At 41.4% G+C, this 23,212-nt stretch overlaps 1 protein-coding gene across 1 annotated transcript in view; it reads left to right on the forward strand.

Moving 5' to 3' along the window:
• The window catches only part of CRBN (cereblon), a 63,863-nt gene extending 40,657 nt beyond the window's left edge, over positions 1-23,206 (forward strand). Inside the window, exons 6-12 of the mRNA XM_025207691.1 lie at positions 3,263-3,425; positions 9,244-9,306; positions 10,444-10,528; positions 11,269-11,384; positions 16,450-16,514; positions 18,542-18,673; positions 22,305-23,206. Of these exons, the coding sequence (XP_025063476.1) occupies positions 3,263-3,425; positions 9,244-9,306; positions 10,444-10,528; positions 11,269-11,384; positions 16,450-16,514; positions 18,542-18,673; positions 22,305-22,488 (808 nt within the window). The 3' untranslated portion in view covers positions 22,489-23,206. The remainder of the gene's footprint in view (positions 1-3,262; positions 3,426-9,243; positions 9,307-10,443; positions 10,529-11,268; positions 11,385-16,449; positions 16,515-18,541; positions 18,674-22,304) is intronic.
• Positions 23,207-23,212: the final 6 nt, after the last annotated feature.

A 23,212-nucleotide genomic window follows, 5' to 3' on the forward strand; every position in this document is an offset into this window, starting at 1 on the left:
GGAGACTAAAATTGTTTGCTCATGTGTTTTATAGCTTGTACAACTGTATATAGATACTGTAACTAATGCACTTCATGAAGCTTTGCCAGTTTGGCTTCTGAAGCAGAGATAACTATAAAATAAGATTACATTTCCTTGGAACCTTATTAAATACATATTTTTACTTAAGACACATGAAGTGACAACCAGAAGTATCTCATTCTTGGATTTTTTTTTAATGGAAAGAGACAGCACTGGTCTAAAAATCACTTTTTAATGAAGTAGTAATTTTTTTTTAAATGGGAAATTATTCCACTGTGCTTTTACACTGTTATGTATTTAACTACCTAGCGCTTGTGTCAAAATCAGTTTCTGTTACTTAAAAGGTTCTGCTGATACGTTTCTGTCTGCTCTTTTGCATCAATTTATGGCTCGTCTTTAAGATGTCATGGGGCCGTGGGCCATCTTGAACTATTTGCCTTTCCGGCCGAGAGAATTTCCCACGCACCGGCTCTAAAGGTGGATGGATATCTGGGGTTATATTTCCTTGTTATAAACTTGTACAGAAGTTATTTGCGCACATTCTGCCAGGGCTAGTGCCATTTTAGAAATATCAGGGGAGTAACATGGCATTCCATCCATACATTTATAAAAATATTATCCTCTAGTATAGACATCTACTTTAGATGCTTGCCTTGGCAGGACACTTCTCCAGTCACTATGGGAGTAAGGTTCTGAGCTCCCACAAATTTAGCTGACATACTTACTGGGGGGTATAATTAGAGATATAAATATCATTTAAAAAAATCCGTTTAAGCTCCTCTAATTATATCCGTTAAATAGTTAACCAATACCACAGCAGCTCAGACACAGCTGCTGCTGGGACCTATTCCCCAAGCCCTTTGACAGCAGGCAGGGGGTGAAGGGGTTAGCCCCACCAGACAACACGGCCCATGTGAAGCCCTATGCTGGGAGAAAGGGAGCACCTGTGAACAATCAGTTAATTGTTTAATTGATGAGTCATTAGGCTGCCCACTGTTTTCTTCTTTAACCTCATAGGCTAGGGGTACCAGTCCCCTTCTCCCTTCCCTCACCCTCGCTCCTCCCTCCCTCCCTCCTGCTACCCCTGCTGGCTTCTGGTTCCTTCTGGGGCAGGACACAGCTTCCCTTCCCACCCTCTCCCTTCCAGACTGCACCCTGCCCCACACTAAATGATAACTGGAAAGCTAACCAGTTATTGCCAAGTTTATTGGTTAAACAATGACTTGTTTAACCTTTCACATCCCTAGTTACCATAGAAGGATACACACCGAAACAAGCTACTCACCTTCGCAGCAGCTGGAATTCTGAATCAGAGATGCTCACCGCATCATCTGATGAAGTGAGTTTTTGCTCATGAAAACTTATGTATCAGATGATAAAGTGAACTCTTGATTATGAAAGCCTTTGCATCTCTGGTTTACATAGTCTATGAGCTGTGTCTCTACTCTGCCTTCTGTCTCATTTCAGACTAACAGAGATGACTACCTATCTCTGCTGATAGGATTATAAGACATATCCCATATATTCCACTCCCTACCTTCCTTCCCTCTTTCCTTGCAGTGCCACTATGCTCTGGGTATTTGCAGCGGAGAAGAAATAAAAGGTGTGGTTCATCTTGCACTGCCCATTTTATACCTATGGTACAGAATACCGAAGTAACTGGTGTGCATGCACTGACTAAGTGTTAACTGTTTGCAAGAATTCTCTGGTTCTGGCTATGTGGAGCGCGCACGCCTCCACAATCGAATATAGGAAGAGACACAGGTTGGAGACCTCCGGTTACTGCACAAGCAAGTGACTTCTTTTACGGTGTTATGTGCATTCATGGGTCAGAGCAGTGGTTTCTCATAAGTATACACATAAAGCATAACAAAGAAAAGCACAAATCTAAATGTGATGCATTTGTGGTTGAATTGAAGCAATATGTACTTTTAAACTGGAAAATGTAGTTACATATTTTTATGCACAGTAACATTAAAAGTACAGAACAAAAAACAGTTTCCACTAAGAAGTACTCCTGAGTGTTTTCAGTACTTTGGGCTTTTTTGGGAGTGGGTGACCTGGTCTGTAATCCGTTATTAAGAGGTGATTAGTGACGGTATCGTATTTCTGCTGACTTTTCTAGTCCAGCTAATCTACCTTAAGTCTTGTGGTTTAAAGATAGAAAACTGCATTACAGCTAAAACTTCCTTTCTGAGGGTTTCAAACATATTAGCTGACTATTAGTTTAATACCAAAAGGAACTTGAGGAGACACACATCTAAAAATATAATGCTGAGATGGTAGAATATTTTGCTGTGCTTTCACTTCTGATTTGTCTTTAGTCTGGTCATTGCCATGCTTTCAGGGATCTTTTGTCCTTAAAAATGTAGATGACACTAAGTCTCATGTGTCTCATGGACAAAGCAGCTAACTGTGAGAAGTAAAAATGAAGAAAGTATCTTCACTGAGAGTTTAGGAAGTAGTTTCTGGGCATTCCTATTCTTGTGTAAAAATATCTAGGAAAGAGACATTCATGAGCCAAAGCCCACTTGAGCAACCCATTGGAGCTTGTGTACACCAAGTTTCTGTACCAAGTGGCACTCAAGGGAGTGAAGTGGCCAGCATCACCTTCTGCTGTCTATGCCAGGGGCAGGCAACATGCGGCCTGCCAGGCCATTCTATCTGGCTCGCCAGGCCCCTAAAAAATTTAGAAAATTAATATTAATCTGCCCTGGGCTGCCTGTCATGCGGCCCCCGATGGCTTGCCAAAACTCAGTAAGCAGCCCTCCATCTGAAATAATTGCCCGTCCCTGGTCTGTGCCTACCCAGCTTGAATGATGACATATCTATTTACAACTGGGTCAGCTGGAGGCGGACTTTGGCATGAGTTCAGAACAGATTCGCCTTCAGAGCTATGAAAAAGTCTCTTTACCATTCTCCCACCTCGCCTCAAAGGAAAATGTAGAGATTTAAAATAATAAATATGTTTGATGCATCTTAAATCAACATTCAGTACCGGAACAGAGTCCAGTGGCCGTCGTTGTCTTTGCTGTAGGTATGGTCTGGCACCGTTTACTTTCAAAAGTACGTATATTCTGTATAGTTGCTATGGTATTTCATTTTCATTTTTAAGAGACTAAACAGCTTCATATATGAAAATCTGCAGTGCTCCATAGAGGTCTGTTCTACTGCACATTTTTACGTGGGCTGTAGAATCCAAGCTCTTGGCCTTTTGAAACTTGCATTTTTTCTTTATCAGAATCCAGCAGGCGAAAGTCCAAATCCTTCCTGAGCGAGTGCTGCCTTCCACGATGTCAGCAGTACAGCTGCAGTCTCTCAACAGATGCCACATATTTCCTTCTTCCAGACCTACAGTGTGGCAGGACCAACATATACATCAAAGGTGGCAGAAATATCAAAAGGTGAGAAGTTAATTGTGGGGTTTTTTTTGTTGTTGTTTGGTTTTTTTTTTATGGCATTTTGAAAATCGATATAAGTTCAAGCTATGCGTCTTTAAAGAAAGATGCACAAACTGGGACAGTATACATCAACCTCCTGCTGTTGCTGCAGATTAAGTAGTTTTATCAACTCGTAGCAATGGACAGCTATACATTTTATATAGTATTAGATAATATATTTTAATTACAGGACTTTAAGGGAAGTATGTCTGTCTTGCTAAATTGGTTTGAAGGGGTAGAGGTGTGTTTGCACAGAGACATTTTCCTGATAAAACTCTGCCATTATAATTATGTTTTAGCTTTACTGATGAATCTCCTTGTGTGGATTTTTTTCTTTTTAGAAAAATCCACATGAAATATGTTAATATTAGCGCTAGCACTTAAGCATACTGCCTAGCTAAGCTAAGAAACTGGGGTCCTAAGGTATATTTACAGAATAATTCTGTTTGTCACAGTGGTAGAAATTGAAGAGAATGATGTGTGTTACTAATGTGTGTTATTAAGGGGCTTTTATAGTTAGTTCCTCTTACTAGGGATTACTTGAGAATCTTTTATAAACGTGCTGAGAACATCAGTTAGTTCTCTTTTTCTTTTATTTTTCACTTTCTTCCAGATTTGAGGTGAATGTAAGGTCTCTCATTGCAAGGTACAGTAGAGCGGGGGCTTCAGTGGCATGTCAGCAGCAGGGAGAACATCTCCTGCACCAGAGACCGGTAGCTGGGAGATGTACCCGCACTGCAACCATTTCCCCCAGCTGTGGCACAGGTGCACCTTCCAGTCAGTAAGGAGCTGTGCTGGTGATGGACATCTGCAAACTGTATCCGCGTTGCTGCCCCTTCTCCTCCCCACCCCCAGCCTCTGTTGCAGCGTGGGCACATCTGGAATGTGCCTGACCCCAGTGCAGCTTCCGACTAGATGGAGGCTGCACCTGTGCTGCATCTGGGAGGGGAGGGGAGAAATGGTGGCAGCACCAATACAGGTTATAGATACCTGGTCCAGGCACAGCTCTCCACTGGCTGGAAGCTGTGCCCATGCTGCATCCAGGACAAAGCACAGGGAGAAGTGGCAGCAGTGCGGGTACAGCTGCTTGGCACCAGCATAGGTGCAGGCAGCTTCCTGCTGCTGACATGCCACTGAAATGACCCAGCCCACGTTGAAATGGAGTCAAGAAGGAGTAGTAGCGTAGGCAAAGATGGAAGCTGCCCAGCCCCCACACAGTTCTGTACTGCCGGATTCAGCCGTTTCGGGGGGACAGTGATTCGATTCGGTGTTTTGGATCACTGTCCCGGTTTGATTCGGCCAAAACTCTTTTGGAATTTCGATGCTATTTCGGACATTCGACCATAGACTATAATGGGGAATCACTAAAATACCTATAACTTTCTCATTTTTTGGCTGATTCAGATGAAAATTGCAGGGATGATAGCCTCTTCTAAAGGCACAAAGCCTGCCAGGGTTCAAGGAGATAGGTGCAGGGGTTTTTGTGAAACTGCACCTCAAACTGTTTAAAGCAAAACTCGTATCACTTGCCAGCAGCATGCTGTCATCCCGCACGCAGATCTGGGGGCCCGTGCCCCCCCGGGAGGGCTGCAGGGTTGTGCCAGACTCCTTCCGGGGGAGTGCGGGCCCCCAGACCTGTGCGCGGGATGACAGCAGGCTGCCGTGCCTCCCCCAGAGCACTGGGATTGGAAGGGACCTCAGGGACTGACTACGGACACTGGCCGGCTACAGATGTCGATATCAGAGCAGTCCTTACCACCCTTCCCCCTCCCTCTTCTGAGTTTGTTTCCCTGCAAGCCCGAAACTCCTAAATTTTCCAAAACGTTTCAGATGCTTTCATTTTGTTTTGGAGCTTTTTCTTGGTCTCCCATTCGGAATCAGTGGTTTGGGCGCTGAAACGGGTCGAAACACCTTCGAAACGAAATGGCTGCTGAAGTTTCGCGCAGCCCTACTGCCCAGCTCTACCCTGGGCACAGGCAAAACCCTCCAGCTTCATGGGCTGGATCTGACCCATGGGCTGTATGTTGCCAACTCCCGCAATAGAGCACTGCAAATTCTGTTATTTAGTGTAGGTTGTTTGAATTTTAGTGCTAATTTGAGAGCAGTAATATTGGTTTTGGGAAGGTGGGATGTAGACGTTTTAGTAAGGCCCTGTCTTACCCTGATGTACAATGCCCCTGCTTTATCTCAATTCATACTTTCTCACAGAGGAAGTCCTCTGTGCTTGGGTCTTGCCCCTCCTCTGCTGAATGAGGTAGGCACTTGTCTTTGTACTACCTTTGCTTCTCTTTTGGCAACCAGTAGGAGAAGCCTTGTTTGCAGTGAAAAAACGAGTTGAGCAGACGGCAGTGGAATTAAGCAGATTGTAGTTTGATAAGTAGTTCACTTTACATTGTTCTTCACCAGCTACACAGCCTGGGAACTTATCACTTTTTCCGAGGATCCACTAAATGATAGGGAGCCCTTCCAGCCACAGTTAATTAGATGAAATCTTTCCAAAAAGTAGTATAATTTTTGGTTGATTAGAAAGTTTGCATTAAAATAATGAAACTTCATTAGGCTGGTTTTGGTGAGAAAGCTTCAGAAGACTTGAATGCTGCAGGAAGTTCCATTGCTGGGATATGACAGTCTTTGTGAGTAAATTAAAGGGCATATTGACATGAGTTTTGATGCTTCAAAAATATTGGCCATCTGCAGGTGTGCTGCTGTGGTGAGATTCATGGCAGATACAGTTATGCTGCAGGTGTAGATACACATATAACAGCAGAGCTGCTTTTTTGCCAGCATAATTTATTTTGGTCAGAGGGCAGCTATGAGTAGTGTGGACACTAGAAATACTTTTCCTGGCATATTATAGCTATACCAGCAGAGCCTTTGAAATGTTGACCTGGGCTATTTTCAAAGGTGGCTTAGGTGCATAGGAGCTGAAAATTCACTTAGTCACTGAGTTCATCTCAGTGAGATTAACAGGATATTGTAGGCAAGTCATCAAAGTCAATAAGAAGGGAAAGGGTGAGCTTTTACATTGGGAGCTGCTCGTGTTTGGCTGGAGATTGTTAAAACCCTGAAGAAAACTGAGTGCCTAAACATTTGGCAAAGTGGAAGATGAGAGATGGGGCCAGATTTTTGCACCTGTGCTGGTTCGTGATAAAATTCCTATAGCTGGTCATTAGGGCTGTGCGAAGCTTCAGACACTGATTTGATCTGGTGGCTGAATCTCCAAATCTGAATCAAATCAGGAAACCATTTAATCTCTCTGAATCAAATCAGAACCCCTCTAATCGATTCGGAAAGATTCAATGATTCAACCATAGACAAAGCTTTAAATGTTTTTTTCTACATACCTCAAAATAGCAGGCGGCTCATGAACGTTGTGACGCTGGGGCGCATGGAGCATCCCACAGGAGTATGTGGGGCTCAGCGCGCTCGGCAGCAGACCCGGAAGCGGACCAGAAGCATTTCCAGTCCACTTGTGAGTGTGCTGCCCCCTCCCCCACACACAAACCCCCTCCCAGCTCAGTGACTGGTGCCTCCTGGGTCTGGGGAGGCACACGGAGTCCCCCGCGGCTGATCGCCAAGCCGGGGGGTGGGGCCTCCCAGTGTGCTCCCTGGCAGACCTGGAAGTGGACCGGAAGTACTTGTGGTCCACTCCTGGGTTCGCTGCTGAGCACACGGGGGGCCTCCCCACGCTCCTGTAGGATGCTTCATCCGCTCCAGCATCGCAACATTCACGAGCTGCGCCTGGTACCTCAAAGTATGTAGAAAAAACATTTAAAGCTGTGCCTATGGCCAAATTGCTGATTCTCCAAATTGGCATCGAATCTTCAGATTCGGATTCAGCCGAATCGAATTGGGGACAGTGATCCGAATCAACGAATCGAATCACTGTCCCGGATTCGGGCCGAATCCAAATCAAATACGGCCCATTTCGCACACCCCTACCGGTCACGTTATAATCTTTCATAACATACTCGCCTCGTCTTGTGGGCCTGCCAGCCCTGGCTTAGGATCGATATGGTGTGAGACAAGATTCACGTATAGAGAGAAGGCAAGGGATCATTAAGTAGTATTCAAACCTTAGCTCTCCGCTGAGTTGCCTCCAAAAGTGATTTCGGAGTTCCACATAGCTTCCAACCTGCGTTATTTTAATTTCCCAACATGGTCAAGAATTGTTCAGGATTATTTGTATTTTTCAGTTTTTTCTTCAGTAAGCGTGGAATTGTTAGTGAACAAAAATGTGTGGCAAGTCATGAAATACTGGGAAAAATGGAGGTATTTTTGTTCTCTAGGAAGTCAAAGGGCTGCAAGGCTCTTAAACCGTTTCCCCGCTGAATTAAGATTTACGGACAGTTTTTGTAGTCAAGGAGAATTTATCCAACAACCAGTGATATATGGTAATGTAGTGGTTATAATGAAATTTGTGGGAAGAACTGAGAGTACACAGGCTCACTCCCTATGTATACCTATCATAGCTGGTATGAATTGGTATAGCTCCATTGATTTCAACTTGCTGTGGTATTTTGCTTTATCCCTATCCTCTACATGGTTATTTGTTATAAGGTTCAGTCAAGTGACTCGTATCTTCAGTAAATAATTATAATTTCTGCCTCTTCTGAGAAACGTTTCCCTTCTTCATATCTAAATTTAGTTTTCCAGATGCTCTTAATATTTTTGCACCCTACTTAATTAAACTTAGCTAGAATACTAAAATTCCTCCATTGCTTAATAGGTTTCTGTCAGATGGGGAATAGGACTGATATTGGTATATATTCATGAAAATATTTAGTGAGAAAATATTTAGATAGGTATAGGAATCATTTCTAATTTTCAGCCAGTGTGTGAGCGGTGCACTTATGACTAGATAGTTTTGTTGTGTGGTTTTTTTTTAATTTAAAATAAATTATCCTTATTCCATACCTGGTTTATTATGGGGAGAGCAGTCTCGGGATCACCTTGCTAGACTCTAGACATCTGGGTTCAGGTTTAGGCTTGAACATAAATATTTTTGTTTAGTTAATTTGTCTTTTGAGGACACTGGCAACTTAAAATCACACTTCTTTCCAACTATTTTTATCTGCACTTTTTACAAGTAACACTTCCATTGCTAATTCTTTAAAACAAAACTATCTTCGTTTTGGTTTTTTTGTTGATGCCAGTAGAGCTATGACAGATGACCTTAGCTGCTGGTGTATAGCTCATGATTCTCCACGGGTTTTTTTTTTTTTTTTTGAAGTTGTGCATTTAACAAGGCATGATTATATACTGTTTCGTTTCATGCTGTACCCTGCGTAGTCAGTCAGTTTCCCAGTTAGTGGTGGGCATCATTCATTTAGCAGCAGGGGAGGAAAAACCATTTTAAAGTATGAACAAGTGATTGCAAAAAATGACAGGAGACTAAGGAACAAGTGAATTATGTACATCTCCTTTTAACTTTGTACATGTGTTTAGATTTCTAGTTGAAGGTGCCCTGCTTGTTGGTTTGTTTTGGGGGTTTTTTGTCATTAAAAAAAGAGATTTCAGCTATCTTCCTCACTTTCTTCATGTGCAAATCTATATTTTGTTTGTTACGGGGTGTTGAGGAGCTTCACTGTATTTACCAGGTGTTTTGCAACCTTTAGAAAAGTGCTGATAAATCCACGGTATAGCTTGTTTTGACTAAATCAGTTCACAGCCTTTTTAAATAAACAGGTACCTTCACAGATTCTCTTCCTCCTTGTATTTGCTTTTACAGTTCAATGAGTAAAATCTTTTTGTTTAAAAATTAAACTGTTTTCTGTTCCAGAGGAAGTTTCACTGTGCTAGTTTGACATCTTGGCCTCCGTGGCTCTATTCTTTATATGACGCTGTAAGTATAAACCAGGAATCCACAATCTGTTTTCTGCATTTGAGTAGTTCATTATTAGGAACTGAAAAAAATATCTGATTTTTTGTTTCATGTTTGGTGCCGACTTCAGACCTAACACAACTTTTTAGGATGCACGACATAAGCATTCTAAAGTAAACTTAGCAAAGTGACGAATATTTAATGCAAAAATATGAGAGAGAGAGAGTGATTTTTGTTTACTTCCAAATCAGTAGCTTGGATTTTGATTCAAGTTTTTTGAGTATCTGTAGGCTTCTTTAACCCAAGCCTTTGAGCTGTCCTTTTTCCCCTCCCAAGTCTCATGCTATTAAAGGGCTCAGTTGCGATGTTTTGTTTTCTAGGCATAACAATCAAACTATGCTCCTAACTAGTGCAGTATTTAAGGATTCAGCCTAACAGGTGTTTTTTTTTTTTAATAACAAATGAGTGCTAAGGCAGTTATACCCTTTTCTTCCAGAAAAGTTTGTTCAATTTTATATTGAGTCACTCGAACGTAAATAGTATTTGGATATTGAGAAGCACCTTAGCTATACCAATGCAAGTTCTTCCCATGCTCCTCCAGGTGCGAAATCTTGGCCCAATTGAAGTTAATGGAATTTGAACAAGGATCAAATTTTTGGTCAGAATCAGAGAGTAAGTGAAATTTTCACTCCAGAATACTCACTAGCGTGGTGGCTAGGGCCAGGAAATGGGAAACAGGATTAAGGCTCTCTGCTTGATTCAGACCAGGGACTTACACTCCCGTCTCCCATATTCCAGTAGGATGACCAGGCTGTTTGCTTTTCTGAGATTGGTTTCTGTTTCTTACGTTGCAGCTGTTCCACCTGATATAAAGAGGTAGGGGGAGACTTAGATTCAAATACAGGGCCTAAAACAGGCAGGCGAGGGCACTGAAATTTAGTTTCCACCTCCCAGATAAGTGTCCTAATCATTAGGGTTTGTGCATGTTCCGTTCAGTTTAAAATAACATAGGCATGTAGTTAAACTGCAGTTGTGGTAACTTTTTTAAGAGCTAGCGTCCATTTAGGGCAGATAACTTACTTCCAATTTTGCTTTTTTTTTTTTTTAAGAAAACAGAAATTTCTGTGTATTTAAATTAGGCTTTTCTTCTAACAAAAGGAAACCCTGATGGAAAGAGTCAAGAGGCAATTACATGAGTGGGATGAAAATCTTAAAGATGAATCTCTTCCATCAAATCCAATAGGTACTGTAAAATAATATTGTTTGCTCTTTGGTTCATTTTGTTAAATGCAGTGACAGTATTTTTTCCTGTTTGATAGCCCAGGAATATTACCGAGAAGAAATTGTATATACTGAAAACATGTTTGCAGGTTAATACAAAATATTTCAGCGCTTACTTTCTTATAAATCACACTAAAGTAATGCTTTGATGGTCGGAATCTCCAGATTTCAAATGCACTGTCAGGGTAAAATGAAACTGTGTGTGTGTGTGTGTGTGTGTGTGTGTGTGTGTGTGTGTGTGTGTGTGTGTGTGTGTGTGTGACACCAATACTTATCCTCTTTTCCTGGTCTACCACTATGTTTATGGTACAAGTCAAGTAGCTTGAGCCGATTTCAATTCCAGTTCCTGGATAAAAGCAATCGATTTTTGAATTTATTTTAATTTTTAAAACCAAAATCTCTTGATTGCATAATTAATGGAACTTATAACTGTTGTTGGATTGGGTTTGGGTACAAATTTGAAAAAGCAACCCACCAAAAAAGAATGCATACAGAAAATACTTTACCTTTCTTGTGAGGCAGCACTTAGATGCATATTGTTGTTATTCGAGTCAGCAGCAATTAATGTGCCATTTCTTATTAGAACTATGTTATCCACTTGCAGAAAGGAAGTAGTGCAGATATAATGATGACCAAATTAAAGGCAGGCATTAGTTTTATTTATTTCTTAAAATGTAAGAATTGGTGGTGTTTTTCTTCCAGATTTTTCTTATAGAGTGGCTGCTTGCCTGCCAATTGATGATTCATTACGTATTCAACTGCTTAAAATAGGGAGTGCAATTCAGCGTCTACGGTGTGAATTAGATATTATGAATAAAGTAAGTATCTCCCTTACTTTTCAGACTCTCTTAAGTCTGTTGCTTTTTAACAACTATAGTTTGTGTAATCTAAAAGAAGAACATTTTGGTAAGTTGTGTTATAAGAGTCTGGTTTGAGGAATCTCTTACCTTTAAGGAGCTTCCTCGGATAGAAAATATGTTCAGTTGAAGTTGGCTGCTTTGCTAGGTTTAGCAAAGAGGTAACAGTTTAATATTTTTAACCCATATTCGAGTTTGATATATGACAGTTGTGCATTGAAAATTATTTTCCAACACTTTCTTCTACTCCTCTAACCAAGAGGTGGTGCTACAAGCCTAATACAGCTGCTACAGTTCCTTCCAGAGTCATAGCATAGAATCATATCATAGAAATTAAGGGCTGGAAGGGACCTTGAAAGATCATTGAGTGGAACGCCCCTGCTCTGGGCAGGAATACTGAATCAGAATGCACAGTATAATACTAGGTAATTAAGTATCACAGTGTAATAAATTGGATAGCTTTATTTGCTTTTTAATGTTTGATATATCCCTGTAGTAATGACAAAGCTAAATAAACATTGGATTTTTACCTTAAAATATTGTTTGAAAATAGGAATATTATTAGACGATTGAAAAATTGCCTTCTCATCCTTGTTACCTAGGTTTTCTGGACCTGAAATTTAACCTAGATCATGTAACACAGGAGTGGCTATAGGTAAGTGGTCAAATGGCAAAGTATCTAATGCTTTAAAAATGTGGCATGTGCATAACAATAAACACATACAGTAATTGGAAGAGTGCTGTACTTTCCACATACACAGACCCTGGTATGTTTTATTTTAACATTATGGACATTTTTTTAGTATGGTATGTGTAAATCAAATTGGATTATGAGAGTATGGAGTATAGTGCTGAAGCGCAGTATGAAACAACCTTCTAATTATGCAAGCTACATTATTTTTCTCATGTAATTTAGTATTTGAAGGAGCTATTACTTTGCCATTTGACCACTTCACTTTTGTAGTTTCTGAGACCAGCAATCTCTTTTCAGTTTTTAATTCTATTAAAGAAATGTAGATGGGGTAACAAAAGGCAGATTTAAAATGAAGTCCAAATGCTGTTCTTTTCTAGACTCTGTACTATTTCAGTGTCAAAAGAGCTTAAGCCATATATTTAATCATGGCTTAATATATTTAATATACTAGAAATGTATAGTATTACATATGATATGGCCCTTGAAACTAATCCTTCTGACCAAGATAGCAGCCTTATCCTGAGTACCTTTCTTCTGTAAGTAAGGTGTTGCCAAACTTAGTATATAGCATTTCTAATAGTAAATTTGACAGTTCCAAAGAAAAGACATACTTACAGTTAAAGCCTGTAAACTAAATAGTTTGCAACTGTTATGGACTGCTTGTTCAAGAGATTGCTAATAGCATTTGGAGTGTTTCCCCATTTGATTATTTAATGGAGGTCAGCATGAATAGTAGTCATTCCAGTTCCTAATGAGTAGAGCCTGGTTTAAATCTTGATTTCGCATTTTTCATGAAAATCATGAAATTACGGGTTTTTCATAAAAAAAAATATGATTTGCAATGAAATACAACGACATGGCTGCTTGCCAGGGAGTTGCCTGGCAAGCAGCCATATCACGATATTTTTTGCAAAACACAATGGCTCCATAGCCCTGGGGGTGCCTGTGCCGCTGTGCAGCACCCAATCCCTGTCCCAGCCAGCAATGGCAGTGCATCACCAGGCAGGCAGCGGGAGGGAAGTGCTCAGTGCTACCCCAACAGGGCTCCCATGTGGGAAGCAGGGGCTGTGGCCACTCCAGCCACCCCCCCCACATTCCCCTTCTGATTAAGGGGGGGAGGGGTGCCACAATCTGGGCACAAAAATGGCAGCCCCCTCCACAATTGGGCCACGATACTAGTGAGTTGGGCCCATTATTTTTAACCAGGCCCTACTAATGAGTAAGCATTCCTTGTTCCTTTGTCATAAGAATGGTCGTAGAAACCAAGCTATTTATTTTTTCAACCAGTAGAGAAACCTACTCAATCAAAGTTGTAGTTTATTTGTTGGAGGCAGAGCTAGGGAAGCTTGTATTACTACTGCCTTTGTTATTCCTGATCTGTGGCCAAAAGAAGATAAAGCTGTCAATCTTGCGCTTTCCGTGTGCACTAACTTCTCATGAAAGACCTAAAAGATAATCATAGTGTAAAGGAGAATTCGGGACCTTCTATTTTCCAGCGAGGCTTCTGTCGTCACCTAAAAGTGTGATCATCCCCTTCGTAGTTCTGGAATTGTTAAAATGCTCTAATTTACTGATCAGGCAATTTCCAAGATTTGTTTATCTACAAGATAGTACAGTATGGTTTGCCCCCAAAACATACTAGGAAACTTGAGTTGCCCTCATACAATATAAATGCTGACTGTAGTCTTTAGTTTTTCCATCCCTAGAGTTGTAGATGTGTTAAGAGATGTCCGTGCTGGCCCAAGGTGGGAAACTATTATATGAGGGCAGTGGGGTCCCACAGGGCTCGGTCCTCGGCCCCGCCCTGATCAACATCTTCATCAGTGATTTGGATGAGGGGGTGCAAAGCACCCTGTTCAAATTTGCTGATGACACCAAGATGTGGGGGGATGTGGGCACAATAGAAGGGAGCAACAGGCTACAGTCGGACCTTGACAGGTTACAAGGATGGGCGGAGGAGAACAGGATGGGGTTCAATACAGACAAGTGCAAGGTGATGCACCTGGGGAGGAACAACCGGCACCATACCTACAGGCTGGGGAACTCCCCTCTTGTCAGCACGGAGGTGGAAAAGGATCTTGGAGTCATTATTGACTCCAAGATGAACATGGCTCGGCAGTGTGGGGAGGCGGCTAGGAAGGCCAACTGTACCTTGTCGTGCATCCACAGATGCATTTCAAGCAGGACCAAGGAGGTGATCCTCCCCCTCTATGCGGCACTGGTCAGGCCGCAGCTGGAGTACTGCGTCCAGTTCTGGGAGCCGCACTTTAAGAGGGATGTGGACAGCATCGAGAGGGTCCAGAGGAGGGCCACTCGCATGATCAAGGGACAGCAGGGCAGGTCCTATGAGGAAAGGTTACGGGACCTGAACCTGTTCAGCCTCCAGAAGAGACGGCTGAGGGGGGTCTTGTGGCCTGCTATAAACTAGTCAGGGGGGATCAACAGGCACTGGGGGAGTCCCTGTTCCCCCGAGCACCGCCAGGAGTGACCAGGAATAACGGTCACAAGCTGGCGGAGGGAAGGTTCAAGTTGGGCATCAGGAGGCGCTACTTCACGGTCAGGGCGGCTAGGGTCTGGAACCAGCTTCCAAGTGAGGTGGTGCAGGCTCCCACCCTGGGGGTTTTTAAGAGGAGGTTAGATGACCATCTTGCTGGGGTCGTTTGACCCCCAGTACTCTTTCCTGCCATGGCAGGGGGGCGGACTAGATGATCTGCCTCGGTCCCTTCCGACCCTAGAAACAATGAAACTATGAATCTTTTTAACTATTGCTGTATTATTTGGAGTGATGAGACTGCCAAGTGGATAACTCTTTCTCCAAATAGCATTTAATTTGGTAATGTACGGTCTGCTAAAACAGGCATTTAATTTGTTGAAGAGGGCTCTGATTTTTTTGAACATGCAATTTGCTTTGCTTTACAAAGATGTATTTAACAGATTTTGAGCCTGATTTTACAGTGATGTAACTGAGATTAGGATCCGCTCCATTGCTCTTTTGGCATTTGATGCAAATGAAATGTTCTGCACTTGTTATGGAGTTTACAGGTATAACCTGGATGATTTATTTTATTATAAACCATTAACTATAATTTACTATTTATATAAAAATGCATCATGTGTATGCTTTTTCCTTGTACACACAGAGTATAAATCATACTGGCATAGACTGAGGCATCAGAAAGAGGTGGATAAGAAGGGAAGACAAAGTAAAATTAAGGAAATGTGTAGGTGAGGTCTGGGGGGGATGTTTCTGCAGCTTGACAGTATGATAATTTTAAACCAGGTTTAGCTGACTCAGAGCTACAGAAGATGCCACAGGAGTAGAGAGAGAGAGAGGTGGGAAAGAGAGGTAAAACAAAAAAGGTGCATTTGAAAAAGGATTTGAAGGGAGTTAAGGGCAGTTAGCCTGCTATTGATAAATAGCCCACTCTAGTGTTTTTTGTATGTAGATCTTGAAGAACTCTATAGCACAGGGGTGGGCAATTATTTCGGGTGGAGGGCTGCTTACTGAATTTTGGCAAGGCATTGAGGGCCGCATGATAGGCAGCCAGGGGCAGACAAATACTTAATTTTCTAAATTTTTTAGGGGCCCCACGGGCAGGATAGAATGGGCTGGTGGGCCACATTTTGCCCACCCCTGCTGTAGCAGGACAGTCGAGATATAAAATGCCTCACAAAAAATACCAGCAAAGGCAAGAGGCGGAGACAAAACGAGCAAGAAGTTGAAATGAGCAGGATATAGAAAATAAGATAAAGTGAGGTTAGAAGCAGATGCATTTGGGTAGCGTGTATAAATGAAGATGGGGAGTTGGAACTTATTTTGGATCAGAATTGCAACCTGGGGTTTAATTAAATTGTTAAAAAGTGTTCAGCCAGAGACTTTTCCAAAGGAAGACTCTTGAAGTAACAGTTTATTCCAGAAGTTTTTTTCAAACCGTTTCACTGATAACGTTTTAAAAGCATTACCCTAAAAGTATATATTTTGCATCCTAGGAATAAATATCTGCATAAAGTTTGTAATAAATTCATTTAAATGTTTATTTTCTAGGTGATATTTTAGATAAATTGGTTTTGCATGGTTTACTACCTAGAAATTATAGGTGACAGTCTGTCAAAAATGTTTAGGGGGGGAAAATCAATATATTTTAATTTACAAAATCTTTTTGAGGAAATGAAGATTACTTGTATATCCAGAGTTACAGGTTATGGATTTTCTTAGACTTTCATAGTTAAAAACCTTTTCCTTTGTTTTTATTACGGGAAAGTTGTGATTCCTCCAGTGCTGTTGAATATCTGAAAATGAATGAAGTTCTCTTGTTTGTTTTTCCTTTTAAGTGTACGTCTCTTTGTTGTAAGCAGTGTCAAGACACAGAAATAACAACCAAAAATGAAATATTCAGGTGAGTTGTAAACCTCAGTTGTTAGGTTATATCCACATTTCAGCGAATGAAAATTGGATATGTATTCATACTATTGCTTTTCCCAAAACTCCCATGGTCATGTTTTTTTTCTTTTGAAGACATTTTGAGATGATCAGTAAATGTAACAAAAACCAGATAACACAAGGTTTTGTTTCTGAACAAAATTCAGCAAACCCAGATGTCAGCCAGTCTACACAATTATAATTTTAAAAGTTCATTATGGTGCTTTTTAAAGGCTTACAGGAAGGTTATCTACTGTGACAATTTGGGGAATAAGCATTTTTATGTAAGTAATAGGAAAAAAATTCCTGTTGCAGGTCTGCAAAATACTTCATTTCTGCATTTTAATGAGCAGTGACTTGAAGCTACTGAATGCAGTTTGTGTATTTTGGTATAAGAAATTCTTATCAGAAGAATCTAAAATGTTGTACTATGCAGTGCGTTCCTTTTATATTCATGAGCTACCAGTGTCCTCAGTAATTAACTATGTCAGTGTAGTACTTTTTCAAAAATATTGCCATTGCTGGGTGGTCTTGTCTTCAGCTTCATCTTGGATAACTAATATCTGTCCATCGTGTACAATAATGTGAAGTTTTAAACGATTTCTCCATTTAGCAAAATAAGATTCTCCACGGTTGTTCTTTATCAGTAAGATAAGAAGCTGCCATGGTAATTGAAACCCATTTCTTATCTGCCAATTAAATGATGGATCCCAGAACCCTTAGGTTCTGTTGGGTTGATACTTCTTAATTCCCAGTTTAAAGACTTGAAACTAATATAAGTCATGCATATTATGCATATGAAATTAATATGCATATTTTCACTCATTGCTCATATTTAAAGACAAAATAAAGAGAATGCTATTTATTTTAGTTGGAAGATGATACTTGGTGGTAGTTGATAAAAGTACATGATAAATTATTTTGTCTTTAGTTTGTATTAACAAGCTATATGTCTCTGAGGTACCCACTCAAGTGAGGTATTTTCCTTGCTAATGTTCTGTCAGCCCTGCAGTTAATAACTTGTCATCTTGAACAAACACGGGCACTGATTCAAAGCTCACTAAAGCATAAGTTTATTTTACTAAAATTGTAATACTTTTTTTTTAAATTCTTGTTCAGGAAAACACATGTGCATTAGCTTAGGAGCCCCTGTCAAACAGGTAGTCAAAATTGGACTTGCTCCCAGTAGCCCTGACAAAAGATTTTAGGGTTGGAATGAAACTTAGCCAAAAGTTAGTAACTATTAATGATAATAATCTTTTAAATTAATAAAGGTCTATTTTCATTGTGTTTTTAAGACCTTTAACTCAATAAATCTTTTCTGCAAGCAGATTAGGTAGTTTTGTTATGCAGCTTATATTGCATTCGGAAACTGAACAATTTCAGTTTCTTTTCTCTGGTTTGATTCTAATTAGCAGGGCGGGGGGCGGGCAGAGGAGCAGAAGATATGCTGATCACTGTAGACCAGGGGCGGAGTCAGAGGGTGCATGGAAGAAGAGAATGGAAGTCTTACCTACCCAGGCAGCAGCAGCATCAACTCCAGTGGCAGCAGCCCCGTGGCTGCAATCCATGGGAGCTGATCCTGGTGCCCCATTCCCTCTTCCACAACCCCTCCCTCCCCCGTACATATGTATGGGGTGCAGGGCTGTCCTGACTCCAGCAAAGCAGCAAAGACTTCCACATGGGAGCATCATTCAGTTTGGCCCATTTGCCCCCCACCCCCAAAATGTACGGTCTGATGAAGTGCTGCCCTGTCCAGTTCCTGTAGCTAGGTGGGATAGCGCAGGGCTGCCCCTACCCTGTGCAGCACAGACTCCCTGTGGGGGGTGATTCTAGGGACCTCTAATAGTCAGCACCTGGAGCTGGTGCCCCACTTACCCTGTCCTAATTATGCTACTGTTAATTAGAGTTGTTTTTATTTCCAAAACAGAAACTCTGATTTTTGCATTATGATCTGTCTTGGAAGCTATGAAAGTACACTACTGACTCGCTTATCTGTTGCAGTTTGTCCTTATGTGGGCCTATGGCTGCATATGTAAATCCTCATGGATATATCCACGAAACACTTACAGTGTATAAAGCCTGCAACCTGAATCTGAATGGCCGACCTTCTACAGAGCACAGCTGGTTTCCTGGGTAATACAGCATTTCGTTCGATTAATAATATACTCTGGTATTATGAAATATACTTCAGAAGTTTCACTAGCAAATAGTAGCAATTCGTAATTCTGTTTTAAATTTATCCCTGCCTATGGATACTGTGATATTTTTTTTTTTTTTTTTTTTTTTTTAATTCCCATTTAGTCATTTAATTACTGGAAGGCAAAGTACAAACAGTCAAAAAGCCCAAGGCTGAATCAATTCAGTCTTCACAGGTTTAGTCCAAGCTGCACATATTGAACTGATAAGCAAGTGAACAGATATTCATTTGATTCTAGAAATGAAACCAAATGCCTGCAGTGGCTCAGGCCAGAAGCTGAGGGGTGCTAGAACACGCCTCCCTGCTCAGCTGGAGCAGACAGCTTGGGTCAAGGCTAGCCTGCCCACCCTGCGAGAGAGGTACAAAGCATCCTGGGATGCTGGGGGACTGCGAGTTAGCTTGAATTTGGAGGGCATCTGGGATAGAAGTTCATGAAGCCAATTTAACCTAAATCAGTTAAGTCTGCTACTACATCCATCTAGGTTTATCTTAAACTGGTTTCAACCATTTGGAAAGCAGTTTATGTGCACTGAGCTTCTGTTGTGTTACAGATCTGAACTGGTTTGCAATCACTTACCTGTTCATGTGCAACTTCTGTCCCTAGTCTTAATGAACAGGAAGGTAAATGAAACATTCCTTTTAAATCTCAAAGTTGCAAAAGATTCGTGATTTTTCTCTCGAGCTATTTAAACCACTCATCCATTTTCTCTTTTTAAAAAGTGTTTTTTGAAGAATTATTTTATTTACCCAAATAATATTTTGTGAATGCTCTCTGTAATTCATGCTAAGGATCTGTTATTGGTAGTATTGTCTGGAAACTCCAGTCACTTATCATGGTTTCAAAAAAAAAATTGTTTACCAGAAACAGTTTGGTTGGTAGACACATTTTCCTGTCTTTCTTCTCTCCTCCATTTACCTTTTGATATTATGTCTATTTAGCCTGACCCAAAGCACCAAGTATAATTTTGGGTGCACTTAGTCTCAGAGCTGTGTCGTCTTATTCATCTGGTCTGAAAAAATTGCGAGGGGAAAAAAGAATCTGATCCAGGAAGGGAGGGGAGGGGAGTAGAGCAGAGCAGCCACCACTGTTACTGCCCCTCTGCCCTGTAACCAGGAACTGCTCAGCGGGCAGCTATGGCAGCGCTGGGCTCAGGAAGGCTTCAGCCTTGCCACCCTGCCAGCTGGGCTAGCAGGGATGGGGATTGCCAAGCCAGCAGGACCAGGGAGGTTGTCCCCAAGCTCAATTCCTAGCCCCGGCCAGTTTTCCCTTTCCACCCCTGCAGTGATTTAAAAGCCGGCAGGTGTGGAAGCGGACTTGTAGAGGAACTGTCTGGTCTGCATAATATACGGGGGCTTTGTCTAATTGCTCAACTCTCCTCCCGTAGACTGGTACTGGAAAGCACAAGGGGCAGATGCAGGCCTAGTGCCTGCACTGCTCCCTCTCCTATCATCGGCAAAGCTAACAGCACTTTATCATGCATCAGCAGATACATGACAAATAGATCCAGGGAGGTGATACATCCCCTCTATGCGGCATTGGTCAGACCGCAGTCGGAGTACTGCATCCAGTTTTGGGCGCCGTACTTCAAGAAGGACGTTGATAGACTTGAGAGGGTCCAGAGGAGGACCGCCCATATGGTTAGGGGCTTACAGGACAAGCCCTGTGAGGAGAGACTGAGGAAACTGGACCTCTTCAGGCTCCGCAAGAGAAGGCTGAGAGATCTTGTGGCTGCCTACAAATTCATTACGGGGCACAGAAAGGGATCGGAGATGCTCTGTTCACCAGGGCGCCTCTTGAGGTAACAAGGAACCATGGTCACAAACTGACAGAGAGCAGGTTTAGGTTAGACATCAGGAAATACTTCTTCACAGTAAGGGTGGCCAAAATCTGGAATGGGTTTCCAAGGGAGGTGGTGCTCTCCCCTACCTTGGGGGTCTTCAAGAGAAGGCTGGATAGGCACCTGGCTGGGGTCATCTGACCCCTGCGCTCTTTCCTGCCCAGGCAGGGGGGTTGGACTCGATGATCTGTTGAGGTCCCTTCTGACCCTAGCACCTATGAATCTATGAAAAACATTTTTTAGGGGTGAAAATTTCTCAGAAATTTCTGGAATGCCTGTTCGTGGCCAGGGTGGGCTAAGCACCAGATGGTGTTTACCAAAAAACTTAAAAAAAAATGTTTACACAATCTGGCTTCTCTAACAGGTAAATGGATCTTTATTTCCTAAGAGTTTCTCTGGCAAAATACTTTCACCATAAACCTCTGACAACATAATGAGTTCCATGGTGAGCAGCTTTGTTTGGATAACACAAATAAAGCATTTCAAGTTAAGTGGGGAATCATGTAGCATAAATGGCTAAATTCTAGAGAAAAAAGTTATAATGTTTCTTTTCCGCTAATCCTTGATGATAAGCATGTGGAGGAACGTACAGCTGTTCTTATGTAGAATGCTTTACAAATCCTCGAACTGGATTAATAACTGCTTTAGTAATTGAAAAATAGAAATATCCCCTTCTTCATTCAAAGGTTGATTTACATTTACAGTGAAATAAGTCTGCTGTTCCAGATGGTAAAATTATTTTCAAAATATAAAAGATGTTCATTTCTGTCTAAACTATTTAAAAAATCACCTCCTAAGCGAGCATGATGTCATGCTGGGATAATGGTCTGATTTCGAGGCTATTTGTATTCCACGCATTTTAAGAAGCGTGCCTGCGTCTGCAGGTGGAACAAACCCTGCTGCTCCCACTCAGAGGAGATAGCGTATTGAACCATGCAGGTGCAGGAATGGCCTGTGGTACACCGCCAAATAAGGGAAAGACAGAGAAGATTTAAAGTGGTCAAGTTGTTCATGAATTGACAGTGCTGTTGGATGTTAAAATGCAGTTTGCAGGGCTCCTTCACAGCAAATTCAGGTAAAGGAAGTAGTTTCAGCTCATACCCAGCTTAAGGCAATCATGAATTCCTTTAGGAATTGCAAATACTTTAAAAGTTGATGCCTGTTAGTACAGCTAATAAGATGTATTGAATTTCTATACATCAAGGTTAGTATATATATATTTGCTATTTCTGATGTTAATCCCAGATTCAACACTTGTATAGAGAGAGTCCTAAATCATAGACTGTACAACTAAGGTGCATTTTTGATCCCTCTCCCTCTGCCGTTGTTTTCTCTCTTGGAAGTACCTCCTTGTGACCGTCACTTGTCTTTAGCTTATTCAATTGACTTCTTGTGAAGCATCATGTGTTAGTCCTCTGTTGACCCATACAGATTAAATACACTGTTGCTAAAGCCTTTTAAAAATGATATTTAATACTTTACTTTCTGTGGATACAATAGCTTTTGGGACTGAAATTTTCAGGCCATTACCGAATTTTTAGTCTTCCAGTCTCACTGAAACACAGTGGGCATTGGGCACCTGACTCCCTTAGGCTTGAATTTTCAAAAAGACTAATGCTAGTATTTGCTGCTTAGCAGATTGCTTAATCATGTTCCAGTTTCATTAAAATGTTTGTTTGTTTTTCCCGTGAATGGTTATGTGACTCCTGTCAAAACTTTCTTTTGGTAGGTTTGCATGGACAATAGCCCAGTGCAGAATCTGCGGCAGTCACATGGGGTGGAAGTTCACAGCTACAAAAAAGGATATGTCACCTCAGAAGTTTTGGGGTTTAACCCGGTCTGCTCTGCTGCCTAGGATTCCAGATATGGAGGATGAATTAGGCCAAGACAGATCTCCAATACTTTGCCTGTAATCTTGTAACCTGCTTTTTGGAATGAACAGGCAGCAGTCAGTGTCTCTTAACTGAATCTGCTCAGTGCTGCTTCCGATGCTTACTTAAACTAAAAAATTTAAAAAAAAGAAAGACACAGAACAGGAAGCACCATTACATTTGGTGGTGTCTTGGCAAGTTACTATGGTGTCCAGATACGTTGGGAACTGATGGTTGACGTTTAAAATTTGACAACTGGGGAGAGAGAAGCGTAGTGTAAGAGACCAGGAGGTATATGTGGTTCTGGGAAGGCCAGCCAGGCACTGAAAGAGATGACTCTGAATCTTGCTTACTGTATTGTATAATTGAAGATGTTCATTGCTATTGAATTAAAGTAAAAGATTTGGAAGAAATAATAAAGATGCTGTTAAGCACTATATGATTTATGTATGATGGTAAACAGCAGCAGTGTTCTTCACTGTGGGATATTTCCCAGTAATACACCTTCCTTAAGTACCTTTTGGTGAAAATCCCTGTTTTGAATCCACATGAAATACTCTCAAGTTTACCTTTGTGCTGCATTCAAAGCCTTTCCAAACAAGCATCAAAGAGTACAAGATCTCAACCTTCATACCGATTGGTGTTGTGTTGGTAATGTCCTCCTATTAGCAGTGCTGCAAATGGCAGACGTCACGTGCTTACTGATACCTGCTGCTAAAGCAACTACTGTATAAATTCCTTTTTCTTTTTTTTTTTTTTTTTTTTT

The sequence above is a fragment of the Alligator sinensis genome, unplaced genomic scaffold, assembly GCF_000455745.1.
Source record: "Alligator sinensis unplaced genomic scaffold, ASM45574v1 scaffold984_1, whole genome shotgun sequence".
In the NCBI taxonomy this organism is placed as follows: domain Eukaryota; kingdom Metazoa; phylum Chordata; order Crocodylia; family Alligatoridae; genus Alligator; species Alligator sinensis.